Here is a 12,859-nt window from a genome sequence, read left to right on the forward strand (position 1 = left end):
GGGGGGAATAGGGCTATACTCAAAGGCCATACTCTTAGGCCTTAAGCAAGGTCCCACAATATTAGCAGCATATAAAATACCAAAAGGCTCTGTCTTCATGTAGGCCTTCGCTGAAAATTCTATCAACTGTGCTGACATTGTTGACTCTGCTGGTAAGAGACAAGCAGATTTTGAGGTGAGAAGGCTCCTCTCTTGTCCTATGTCCCTGTGATTTCCCCTGTCCTCCTAGTCTGCTCAGTTCCATGACTTTCTGGTTGTATATGAAGGCAATTAGATAAACACACACGCTTAGAACTGTTTGATGTCTAGATAGCTGAACCCATGGCCGCCAGAGGCCACTGTATCCCTTCACTGTCTGGAATTACTGTAGCTGCTTTATCTCTTTTTTGTTTGGGAATTATCCGATGAGACTTTTTTCTTTTATCTTTTTTTTTTGGTTCTTTTTTTCGGAGCTGGGGACCGAACCCAGGGCCTTGCGCTTCCTAGGCAAGCGCTCTACCACTGAGCTAAATCCCCAGCCCCTTCTTTTATCTTTTACATTTTGCTTTCTAGCTGTACCTTTAGTGACTAACCTAAAAATGATGGCTGGGCGCCAGGCACAGGTGATGCATGCCTTTCATCCCAGCACTGGGAGGTAGCAGCAGGCAGAACTCTGTGAGTTCAAAGCCAGCCTGTTCTACACAAGCAAGTTTGAGGCCACTCAGGAATACATAATGAGGCCTATTTCAGACATATAGAGAGATGACTGATTGGTTGATTGATTGATAGACGAGTATGTGAATGGATGAAGGAATGGATGGATGACTAAGCAGATAAACAGTTGCTGAGCTTAGAATCTTTTTCAATACACTCTTTTAAAAAACCTAAGATGGATCTTTTCTCTTGAACAAAGCATTTAGTCCTAGTAGAATTTGTTCTATGTTTATTCTTTTTTTTTTTTTTTTTTGGAAGTGTATTATTTGACATAGGGTCTTGGTGAATAGCCTAGGCTAGCCTCGAATTCGCAATCCTCCTGCCTCAGCCTCTTGAGTGCTGGGGTTGTAGTCCTATACTACCACACCTGCCTCTGCTTCTATTTATTTTATTTTTATCACTTTGATTCCTTTTAATTGAACTTTTTCTGTTTATTTTCTTCCTTTCTTAAATTTTTAAAATTCAATTTCCCATTGTTATTCATATTTTAATTACTTCTGTAGTTACCCTGGAAATATGAATATGCATATTAAGCCTAAAGCTATTCAAGAAGCTCTAACTCCTTTCTGAGAAGGACATCATAAAGTGCTGGAGTCTACGCCTACCCTCGCCTCGTTTAGGTGTGGCTGCCATCACAGGCTGAGTTCTAGTGGCTAAAATGTCCACAAGACACCAAGATTTATTTTGATTACTAGTATTGCCATTGTTCTTGTTTTGAAACAGGGTCTTGCTATGTAGCCTCAGACTCACAGCCATCCTCCTGCCTCCACAGCTAGGATTGAAGAAAGGCCCCACACGTGGCTTCTTTGGACTTTCTGAACTGGTGGTCTGATGGGCTCTCTGGGTCTCTCTTCAGATGATGGCTTCCTCACGCTCCTCACCAGGAACCTGACCAACCTGAGCTCCTGTCTCTGCCTTTTCTGTTGCTTTCTGAGGCCCTGGAATTCCAAATAACTTTTTTTTTTCAAATATTTTATTTTTCTGGCCACACACAAAATAAACTCAACTGTATTTCCATTGACTTTCTTGCCTAATTTTACTTTGTTTAGGCTTTTTTTTTTTTTTAAAACTTTGACTTCTGTGGGGGTAGTTTTGGGGGTTTTGTTTGTTTGTTTTGGTGTGTTTCTTGGTTGTTTTTTAGGGAGAGTGTGGGAAGGTGAGGATCTGGGAGGAGTTGACAGAGGGGGAAAGTGTGATCAGAATATATTGTATAGAATATTTTTTTGACACCTTTAATACTGGCACTTGGGAGGCAGAGGCAGGCAGATCTCTGTGTTTGAGACCAACCACTCTGGAGACATTACAGAGTTCTAGGACAACCAGAGCTATACAGTGAAACCTTGCCTCTAAAAAAATAATTAAAAAACAAATTTATTTTCCTACACCTCTTCAAATCTATCATCATTTCATATTCTTAAACTCATCACTCTTAAACTTTTATTTGTACATATTATGTATGTGTATTATACACACACACACACACACACACACACACACACACACACTTACTTTATGCCTGCTAATTCTGGAAATTCGAACTCATTTTTTTGTTGGATTTTGTGGGGTGGTGGTGGTGGTTTGGGGATTTTTTGTTATTGTGAGACAGGATCTCACTATGTAACCTTGGCTGGTTTGGAACTCACTATGTAGAGCAGGCCTCAAGCATTCTCAAGAGCTCAAGCCTGCCTCTGCCTGTCTATTCACTAAGGAGAGGTATATGCACCTCATCTTGAGGAGATCAGAAGACCGTCATGCAGGACTCTGTTCAGTTCTCTCCTTCCACCATGTAGGTTGCGGGGATCGAACTCGGGTCACCAGGCTTGGCAGCCAGCGTCTTAACCCACCAGACCATCGCACCAGCTCTCTAACCTTGTTCTTCACTGCTTCTGCTGACTTTTCATTTGCAGGGCCTTGTTTGTGTCATTTCTGACTCTGTGCTTATATTTTTTTTTCCCCAAAAGTTCCTTTTTAGGAACTTCCTGAGTCTTGGAGTTCTTGGAAGATGATTTCTTCCAAGAAACTGTATGCTTGCTGCCACGGGGGCTGCGTGGAGGCCCTGCCACTACCGTGCCTCTTTATACCTAATTACTAGCTTAAGAGTTTCATGCCAACCAGGTAGTATGAAATCAGAATTTCGTTCTTCAAAGTGATACAGCAGGTAAAAAACACATTTATGAGGATTTTGTTTTTGTCTGTTTGACCCTACCCAGCACAAAAGTGCAACAGGAAATTCTCCTTTCATTTCCCTGAGTGGAACAAGTTTATTCCTAGCTGACATTTATTATAAGGTATATCCCCTGGAGGTGTGATCTTTACTAGGGGGATGCTACCAAAACCACCAATGTTTACCTTCGGTCTCCAAGCTTCTCTGGAGGCAAAGGCACTCGGTTTCTAATCCCCACTTGCACATAGGTTTGGGCCTGATTACTCCTTAACCCCTACCAGCTACCTGCCTGAATTCAAGTATTTTTAAGATTTATTTTTGTTGTTATTTATGTGTATGTGTGTGCCACATGTGTACAGGAGTCTGCTAGGGCCAGAGGCGAGCATCAGATTCCCTGGAATGGAGTTACCAGGTGCTTGTAGCCACCTAATATGAATGCTGGCAACCATACTTGGGTCCTCCAAAAGAAAAGCCAGTGGTCATAACCGCTAAGCCATTTCTCCAGCCTGAGCATTTTATCTAACATTTAAAGCTTTTTGTGTGGCAAGATCAACAGGAGGATCTAATTCAATATAGTATAACTACAACTTCTCGGCTATCTGAAATATTGAATATCAGCAGAGGACTTAAGAAAGGAGAAAAGACAACCTTGAAGCTTTATAAATATCAAGGTTGCAGAAACATTAAAAAGAAATAAAGACCTTCAACAATTCACAAGGAGCAACCTTGGAGAAGTCAGATCCAGGGAGTCAACAGCTCTCAACCTTCTGTCGAAGCAGAGGTAACTGCAGAGTCTGCTCAAACTGCTGAGTCTGGAACTCAGTCTAGAGCAAGCCTGAGGGGTTCCCTAACTCGTTCTAAGGTGACGCTGACCAGCTGGTCTGCAGAATGCACTGAGAACGGCTGTACCCAGGATACATAAACTGGAGAGACAGCTCTGTGGCTAAGAAGACCTAAGTTCAATTCCCACCACGGGCACAACTGTCTACAGCTCCAGTCCAGGTGATTTTAGCCCCCTCTTCTGGCTTCTGCAGGGATACACATAGTGCTCAGAAATATATGCAGGCAAAAACATATACACATAAAACAATAAATTATTTTTTAAAAAAGCTGACACACATACAAAGAAACAGGGACTATGGCAGCCTCTACAAAGTCAAGCCAGACAGGTTCTCAGCACTGAGAGAAGGACATGGACACGGGTTCCTATCCCTAAACAAGAAACTATTTTCAACCAACATCCACGTGCAAAAGAAAAACCATTTTCCCCCAGTGGAGTCTCAATGGGTCTATTAACCACACTGCTACGAGTAGACCCTAGACCAACAGCAGATGGCCAACACAAAATGAACTCAATAGTATTTTTGTAGACTCCGTCACCTATGGCTTTGTTTGGGCATCTCTTGTTTTACTGCCCATTTGCTGTATATTATGGTTTCTTCTTTTGTGTTTTATGAGTTTTGAGTGGGTTTTATTTGTGTGTGTGTTTACTATTCTATTTATTTTAATCCTGATTTGTTTTGTTTGCCTGTTTATTTTCGAAAGAGAGAAAGAAAGAGTGTAGAGTTGGGTGGGTGGGGAAGATCTTGGGGGAATCGGAGGACGGAAAACCATGATCAGAATATATTAAATTATTTTAAACACACACACACACACACACAGTAGAACATGAGCATTGTATATATAGTAATACTCAATATACCACATCATTTAATTTAGCAAACACAAATTAAGCTTATATTGTTTAACTCACTCTAAAGTGATTTGAAGGTTAAATATTTTTAAAAAAAGACTCAATTTATCTACAGGTAGAAAAAAAGAACTATATTAGAGTCAAGCAGTTGTTTCCACTTAGTTCTACGTTATGAATAGTTTGGATAACACAAGAAGCAACAACATTACTTAGGAGCATCTCATGGCTCAGTTGAGAAGATAACGTTAATATTGAACTACACTTCAAAGGTGCTGGTTTGTTCCGCAACAGTTTACTGAGTACAATGTATCCATTCCTGGGTCCATTCTAAACAAGGGGAACTAAACCCGCTCTTATCTCACAAAACTTTACCAGTCTGACTCATTCCCTAGGAGAACAAGTCTTAGTAACAACAGTTAATTTAAAAAAACAAAACCAATGAAGAGGTTCTTTAGAAGATCCAGAAATTGGTGATAATACTGACGACATTGGCTGTCAAGTCACATATGAACTTATGTGCTCATAAGCTTTAATATAAAACCTCTTTACAACAAAAGCAAATCCCACCGGTGCCTCTGTAGAACATTCTATTGGTCCAGGGAATTCAAAGCTCGCTATTTCTTACCTGATTTTCCTATTTTCCTCCCCCGTTTCACTGTTGTGAAATCCACTGACCACATTCTATCTGAGGCAGAGGACAGAAACACTCTGCGTGGTTCCTAAAGAGCTGGTGTCGTTTGCTTCACATGGACAGCTAAAAGTTGCGATAAACTATCGTACTTTTTGGCTTAAAACCAAAAGCCAACCCCCAAAAGATAAAATCGGTTTTAAAACTTATTTAGTTGAATTTTATTAGTCTTTGTATCTTTGTAAAACACAGGAGGGAAATGCAGGTCAAAGTCAATAAGCAATAGAGACAGCGCGTAACTTTCTTTGGAAGAAGTGGGGGTAGGGGGTGTGTGTGTGGGGGGGGTGAGTTACTCCTAAAATTCACATGGAGAGGGAAAGCCACTAGCTAGGAAAGATGGTCCCAAGGCAGAGTTCCATCCCTAAGACCCACAGTGGAAGGAAAGAACGGACTCCTTTGACCTTTGACCTCCACACATACACACAAAAACCAAACAAATGTCATTTTTAAAATGAGGAGGACGTACACTCCGTAAGACACCAAGGAGTAATGAAAGAGTAAAGTCCAGCCTTAGAACCCCGCCCTCCCACAGGCAATGGTTTCATGATACGGAGGAGAGCATCGCAAATCGGTACGGATAAAGGATGGATTCAATACACATCAGGACAACTGTTCTCGCATATGGAAGGACAAAATTAACTTCGTAATTCACACCAGATACAAAAATAAGTTACAGATGAATTAGTCACAAAAACAGGCAAAGCAAACAAATCTTAAATAAGGACTTTATGACTTCAAGGAGCTTTCTTGAAGGTCAAACAAAAGTATAAACCATATAGGCATGCATATATATATATCAAACATAACAAGAAAATGATCATCAAGAAACTATCCGCAGCTAACAAATCTAAAGCAAGTCCTATACAAATAAATAAAAAAATACGAATACCCCAACTAAAGGGTGGACGAAAGCCGTGCAATAATAATGTATGGAGGATCTCTCCACTGACCAACAGGAAGGACGCTCAGCCTCTCTGGTAATCAGGACAAAACGACAATTACACTGATGAGATCATTTTGCTTTTCTTAAGTTTAATGAAAGCAACCCAGAATATGGTTGTTTAGAAGCTGTGTTCCAAGGCACTGAGGGGTGGCACAGACCTTTAACCCCGGCATTTGGAGGCACAGGCAGGCAGATCTCTGTGAATATGTCTGTGACTAGGTGAATTCCAGGCCAGCCTGGGCTACACTGGGAGACCCTGTCTCCAAAAGAAAAAATAACCAGCACTACAGCAAGCGTTTGGTAAACGCATCTGAGGGGGTCACTCTTCTGTCAAGCAAACATTTTTCTTCGGTAAGATAATCTCCCTTTGGACAGGTGAGACAGGTTAGCCAGCAAAGTCACTGAGTCTGGCACCCTGAACCCACATGGGCCCACATGGTGGAAGGAGAGAACTGACTTGTACAGTTGTCTTTGCGCTCCACACGCGCCACGGCATAGATGTGCATGCTCAGAAGCATATAAATAGATATAAAAACAATAATATACTTTCACCTTTGTACTGTAAGTGCTTGAAAAAAGAATAAATTCATATGCATTAGCAGTGCTTTCAGGAACAAATTTTTTTTTCTAAAATGTATCACCCTTGACGATTCTTCTTAAATCTCTACCAAACTGATGCACAAACACAAGTGAATGCATAAAGCAGAGGAAATGAGTTAACATCTAGCACAAGTATCTACATGGTCTCATAAAGTGGACGTAAAAGATAACACTAACGCTTCATTTTTGAGACAGGGTCTTATTCTATAGCTCAGGCCGGCCTAGAACTCAGTAAGTACACTGGACTGGCCTCAAACATATAGTGATCCTCCTGCCTCTGTCTCCCAAGTCCTGGCATTCCAGGCATGTGCCAACACACAGGATACAGCATACTAACATAGTTACAATAAGAAAAAAGATAAAGCTGTGAGAGAGGGACACAGGTCTTCAGGGCAGAATAACAAAGTATCCCGACTTACAGCTAGAGATCAGAAAAGGCTTCCCAAGCCTTCTCTGAGTAGGAGAAAGAAAAGAAAGAGCCCAGCAAAAGACCTTGTGGAAAGAGAAACAACCAAAGCTTCGAGGCATCGAAAGGCTTATATAACCTGAGCAGACAGTGAAAGTGAGCGGAGAGAAACAGAACAAAACCACAAAGAGCCTTGAACGCCTTGTTAAGTATCTGATCTTGCTCCCAACACTAACCAGAGGACCGGTTTAAGCAGTAAGGGACTTGGGAAGAATAACCAGTGTGGAGGGTGGAAGAGGGACAGAATGCCAAAAGGAGGCTACTTGGAAACTTCCTGCAGTTATCCAGACCAGAAAGAGAAAAGGGGATGGAGAGGAGGACGCAGAATGGTTAGCTGATGGGGGAGAAGGTTACAGCAACAGCTGCGACTGATTCCAGTATCGAGGACGGCTTAAAGCAGCAATGCTCCCAAGCCTACCTTCTCTGGGCCCTGATTAAATCCTTCATTTTCTTTAGTGTGCAGGTAGGAAGATAGTGATGACTTGTACAGGGGATGGAGCACGGGGATGTGGCAAGAGGGACAGACAGTAGGGATGGGAAAGGCTTCTGGAACCAGTGGAAAGCAGGTAGGATGGTTCACGTCTGTAATCCTGAGTCAAGAGACTCCACGGAAGCTGGAAAGCCAGCTAGCTTGGCATAGGCAGGGGCAAACAACAAAAGAAACCCTGTCTCAAGCAGGGTGCGTGGCAAATATTAACTCAATGTTGTCCTTTGACTGCCACATGTGGTTATGCGTGTACCCCTGCCCCCATACACATACCCCATACCCGTCAGGTGAGGATGCCATTCAGTGAAAGGAAAACAGAAAAATTACCAGGTAGGTAGGCTTAGATCACAGCTTTGAGTTTAAACTAGAGTTCAAATAGTCTTCAATTAGTATTTATTTATTTATTTAATTTGAGTCAGTGTCTATGTACTCCTGGCTGTCTTGGAACTCACTATGTGGGTCAGTCTGGCCTCAAATTGTCAGAGATCCTCCTGCCTCTGCCTCAACCTCTGCCTCTACCAGGGGTTAAAGACGGGTATTCATCCTTGTTCTTGATTTCAAATAGCCACTTTTACACATCAATTTGGAATTTAGAGGGCAGTTCTGTAGAGGAGGGGTGAAATCTTGAGAACCTCAGGCATGCGGACTGAGCTTTGGCTCAGAAGGGATTACCTGAGGAGATAAAACAGAGTGTGGGAATTGAATGACAGGGTGGAGGGGTGAGTCTGCAAGCGAGATGAGTCAAAACAGTATCGAGGCATCACAGAAGCCATGGACCAATGTCTTCCATTAAGGAGGAGACAGGCAACAATGTCAGATGCTCTGAGACATCAAGTATAACAAGGATCGAAAAAAATGGGCATTCATTTTAGGGATGCGTTTCAGTCTCACTGTGGTGGGTCAAGGAGGGAGCAGATGGTAAACAAATGAGAGACAACACACGCAGAAAAGCACCAGAATTTGTCACTCTAAAATGGGAAGAGGAAAAGTGACATCTGTGGGGGCAGAGGAAGGGTTTAAGGGACCAATGCATTCCAGAAGGGCTGATGATTCAGAAGAGGGGCTCCTGAGGAGGCAAAAATAGTCCCTAAAATACAGTTAGAAGGGCCAGCCTGAGAAAAATGGGGGGTTATGAGAAAAGAAAGAGAAAGAGATGAACCCAGACCTGTGACCTCTAAGGTCTCTTTGGGACTCTAGAATCGCATGACCTACAATTCTCTTTAGACAGGACATTTGCATATATGCATACATGTATGCAAACTTATTAAAATATTCAGGTGAAGTAAATCAGTCAAGCACATCGTTAGTCTGTAATGACGCAGTTAACGTCCCCAGGTTTCAAACAGTTTAATCTCTGGGCAGGATCCATCCATCAGAGCTCTTAGCTCTGATGCATATTGCAGTAACAGCAGTGACCTGGCCCCATCTCTCCTCATCAACCCCAATCTTACACCACGGTCCTACAAGCTTAAGGAGGAAGTAAAATGTAAATCCCTGAAGCTACAACACAGCCTGCTGCATTCGAAGCGACTGTCATTTAGAAAAACAAAACGTGACACCCCAAAACCATCTGCACGAAAGACATTGCTGCTGCTTCACTCGACAGTTGATAGGTTTCTCCCCAGGGGATGGTCTGAGGTTGGCTGTAAAAGTAATTTGCAGCCCCCACTCCTCTTTTCATAACGTCGTTCATTTAGGAAGAACGAGAAATGGGTTCCCACACCCTCGCCCTGACTGCAGCAGACTACACCCCGCGGTTATCCGGCAGTGCCACCTCAGAAACCCTCGGAGGAGTGCGGAGGGCACTCAGCGCTCGTCAGAAGGGGCTCCAGTGGCCACTACCCTCAAGGTGCTTGGAGGACGAGAGAAACGAGCCCCAGGAATGGCAAGGGAGGCACGAGAGACCCGGGGGACGAAGAGACAACCCTCGGGGAGGACAGAGTTTCTGAGCAGAGCTAATCCCCTGCCGCAGTTGCCCTGCCTCGCCTCCAGCCTTGCTCTGACCTCCCTTCCTTCAGCGTCTCTGGGTGCTCAGCCTCGCGCCCCTTCCCCGGAGCCCGCGTGGACCTCGCAGCTGTCCCGACCCGGGCGATCCGCTGTGAGCCCGGGTTACCCAGCCGCCACTCACCCGGCCCGCCATCTTCGCGGACACGTCCTGCTCCCAGGCTGCAGCTCCGCACTCTGCTGAGCCCGCCCCCGCCGCGCGCGTGCCCGCCTGCAGCCCGCCCTCGCGCAGGCGCGCAGCCGCCGGGAGGCCGCGCCCGCGCCCAGTCGCGTCCCCGGCGCCCTTCCCCAGGACGTGCGCGCGCGCACGGGACGAGCACCGCCATTTTGGCTGAAGACAAGCTAGCCGGCTCACCCTGTTTCCACAAAGCCATGTCAGTTGACCACGTGGCTTTAATGGAAAGCCAATAGCCAAAAGCTGGTTCTGAATTCGGATTCTCTTCGATCCCGAACTTTGCAGGCACACGAGTTTTGAAAGTGAATCATAATTATACATGTTTTAGCTTTATGGTTCGTTATTTTCACTTATAAGCACAATTAATATCTTTTTAAGGCTTTTTTTTTTATGAGCATTGGTGTTCTGCCTGCAGGTCTGTGCCAGATCCTCTTTTTTTTTTTTTTTTTTTTTTTTTCCTTTTTTTCGGAGCTGGGGACCGAACCCAGGGCCTTGCGCTTGCTAGCAGATCCTCTTTTTTTTAAGATGTATTTTTATGAGTATACTGTAGCTGTCTTCAGACACACCAGAAGAGGGCATCAGATCCCATTACACCATGTGGTTGCTGGGAATTGAACTCAGGACCTCTGGAAGAGCAGTCAGTGTTCTTAACCGCTGAGCCATTCCTCCAGCCCTGCCAGATCCTCTTGAACTGGAGTTACAGATAGTTGTGAGCTTCCATATGGGTGCTGGGAATCGAATTTGGGTATCCTAAAAGAGCAGCCAGTGTTCTTAACCACTGGACTATCTCTCAGCCCATACAATCTATATCTTTCATAGTCTTTTTTCCAGTATTGTTTCATTATTAAAGTATTCTGAGAATAAAATTTGCCCTAGGTTCCGTCTGTATATGAGGAGATACTTGTGTGTTTGAGCCAGAAGATAAGAAGACGTCTTCCTCGATCATTTGTCCACCTTATTTTTCAAGACTCGATCTCTCACTGAACCTTAAGTTCATCTCCTAGACTTTGCTGGTTAGCAATTTCCGGGGAATCCTTCTGTCTCCACCTCTATAGCACTGAGATTACAAATACCTGCTGCTGAAGTCACGGGTGCCAGGTATCCTGACTGAGGTCCTCCCCTACTCCAAAAGCACTTTATCCTAACGCTCAGCCTTCTCCCCAAACCTGAGTTCAGTCTTAACCTCCATGCTGCCTTCCATCACAGCATCTCTTCACCGGAATCTCAGAGGGCCTAACATCAGGCTGTAGGAAGAAAGATTCTACATTAGATGCTTGTTCATGTTCCTTTTTGAATTTTGCCTGAGACAATAAGGAATGTTAGGGTTTTGCCTTAATTTCTCATTGAAGAAGATGAGGACATGACTGCTCCAAGGTTAATGAGAAGGATTTTGTTGGAGTTGTGAGGGAGAGCATACAGACTGAAGACCGATAACAGAATAGGTTGAGTCATGAGAGGACCAAGAGAAGAGAGGAATAGAGAGAGAGAGAGAGAGAGAGAGAGAGAGAGAGAGAGAGAGAGAGAACCAGGAGAGGGAGAAAAAACAAGAGGCCAAGAGCATAGCTAAGAGAGGAACCAAGAGCACACCCAACAAAATTAGTGGAGTAGGGCTGGAGAGATGGCTCAGCGGTTAAGAGCACCCAACTGCTCTTCGAGAGGTCATGAGTTCAATTCCCAGCAACCATATGGTGGCTCACAACCATCTGTAAAGAGATCTGATGCCCTCTTCTGGTGTATCTGAAGACAGCTACGGTGTACTTAGATATATAATAAATAAAATAAATCTTTAAAAAAAAAATTAGTGGAGTTATTTAGAAATTTGAAGGTGGGGAAGGTAGGGAAAGCCCAGCCCCCAGATTGAAGTGGTTCAGGGCAGTGGGTACAGTGAGAAATACTGGGAAGAGCCACAGGTATGGAGTGAGACCTATCCCAGGTTTCCTTGGGACCCAACACTCATAATTAATTAGTAAAAAGGGGATTTTTTGTCCAGCATGAAAGAAACAAGCCAAGAGAGCTCGGCACATTTAACAATTTTAAATTAAGAACTGATAAAAATCAACCCAGGCATAGCAGTGACATCTTTTCATACCAGAAGTCAGGAGGCAGAGGCAGGCTGACTTATGTGAGTTTGAGGCCAGCCTGGTTTATGGAGGGAGTTTCAGGAAAGCCAGGGTCATACAGTGAAACCCTGTCTTGGGAGGTGGGGCAGATAAACAAGAACAAGAAAGAACTCATAAAATCAAGGTGTGGGGGGTTGGGGATTTAGTGGTAGAGCGCTTGCCTAGGAAGCGCAAGGCCCTGGGTTCAGTCCCCAGCTCCGAAAAAAAAAAGAACAACAACAACAACAACAAAAAAAATCAAGGTGTGAGCTCAAGATGAACCAGGAACAGAAGAAAGAATTTATGTGGGTTTCGCAAGCTCCCACTGAATCTGAGCCCCTGGTGCTGTGTGGGGCAGCTCGGATGTGATAGCTAAGTCAGGAGTGATCTCAGGGGTTCTGAGGAAGGGGGAGGAAAACAGTTGAATTCTGATGTTAAGTTGGAAAAAGCTGTTGAGAAACAAGCTAACGCTCTTCTGGTGTGTCTGAAGACAGCTACAATGTACTCTATATAATAAATAAATAAATCTTAAACAATAACAGCAAACAAACAAGGAAAGTAGAAAAGTAACGTAGAGAAAATAAAGAACCAGAGAACCAGGAGGCTTTCTTGTCCCCCCTCTCTCATCTATGTGAGCCTCAGTCCTCCTAATGAAAACTGAGATGCTCGCAAATCCCCAAGAGTATAGACTGATAAACTTAATGATTGCATCTTACTTTGTTATTGTTATTTTGGATTTAAACTGTAGAGAGCTTTGGGGGCTGCTTCTAGAAATCTGACAGGAATTTGGCATTGGGCTAGGACAAGGAAGTGGGTTCAAGAACCTGATCATCTTGATCAATCCCTG

The 12,859-nt window shown here is 43.8% G+C and overlaps 1 protein-coding gene across 1 annotated transcript in view; it reads right to left on the reverse strand.

Moving 5' to 3' along the window:
* Positions 1–9,920, reverse strand: part of Nsf (N-ethylmaleimide sensitive factor, vesicle fusing ATPase) — a 129,447-nt gene extending 119,527 nt beyond the window's left edge. Inside the window, exon 1 of the mRNA NM_021748.2 lies at positions 9,863–9,920. Coding sequence (NP_068516.2) covers positions 9,863–9,874 — 12 coding nt within the window. The 5' untranslated portion in view covers positions 9,875–9,920. The remainder of the gene's footprint in view (positions 1–9,862) is intronic.
* Positions 9,921–12,859: the final 2,939 nt, after the last annotated feature.

Source organism: Rattus norvegicus, chromosome 10 (assembly GCF_036323735.1).
Source record: "Rattus norvegicus strain BN/NHsdMcwi chromosome 10, GRCr8, whole genome shotgun sequence".
NCBI lineage: Eukaryota > Metazoa > Chordata > Mammalia > Rodentia > Muridae > Rattus > Rattus norvegicus.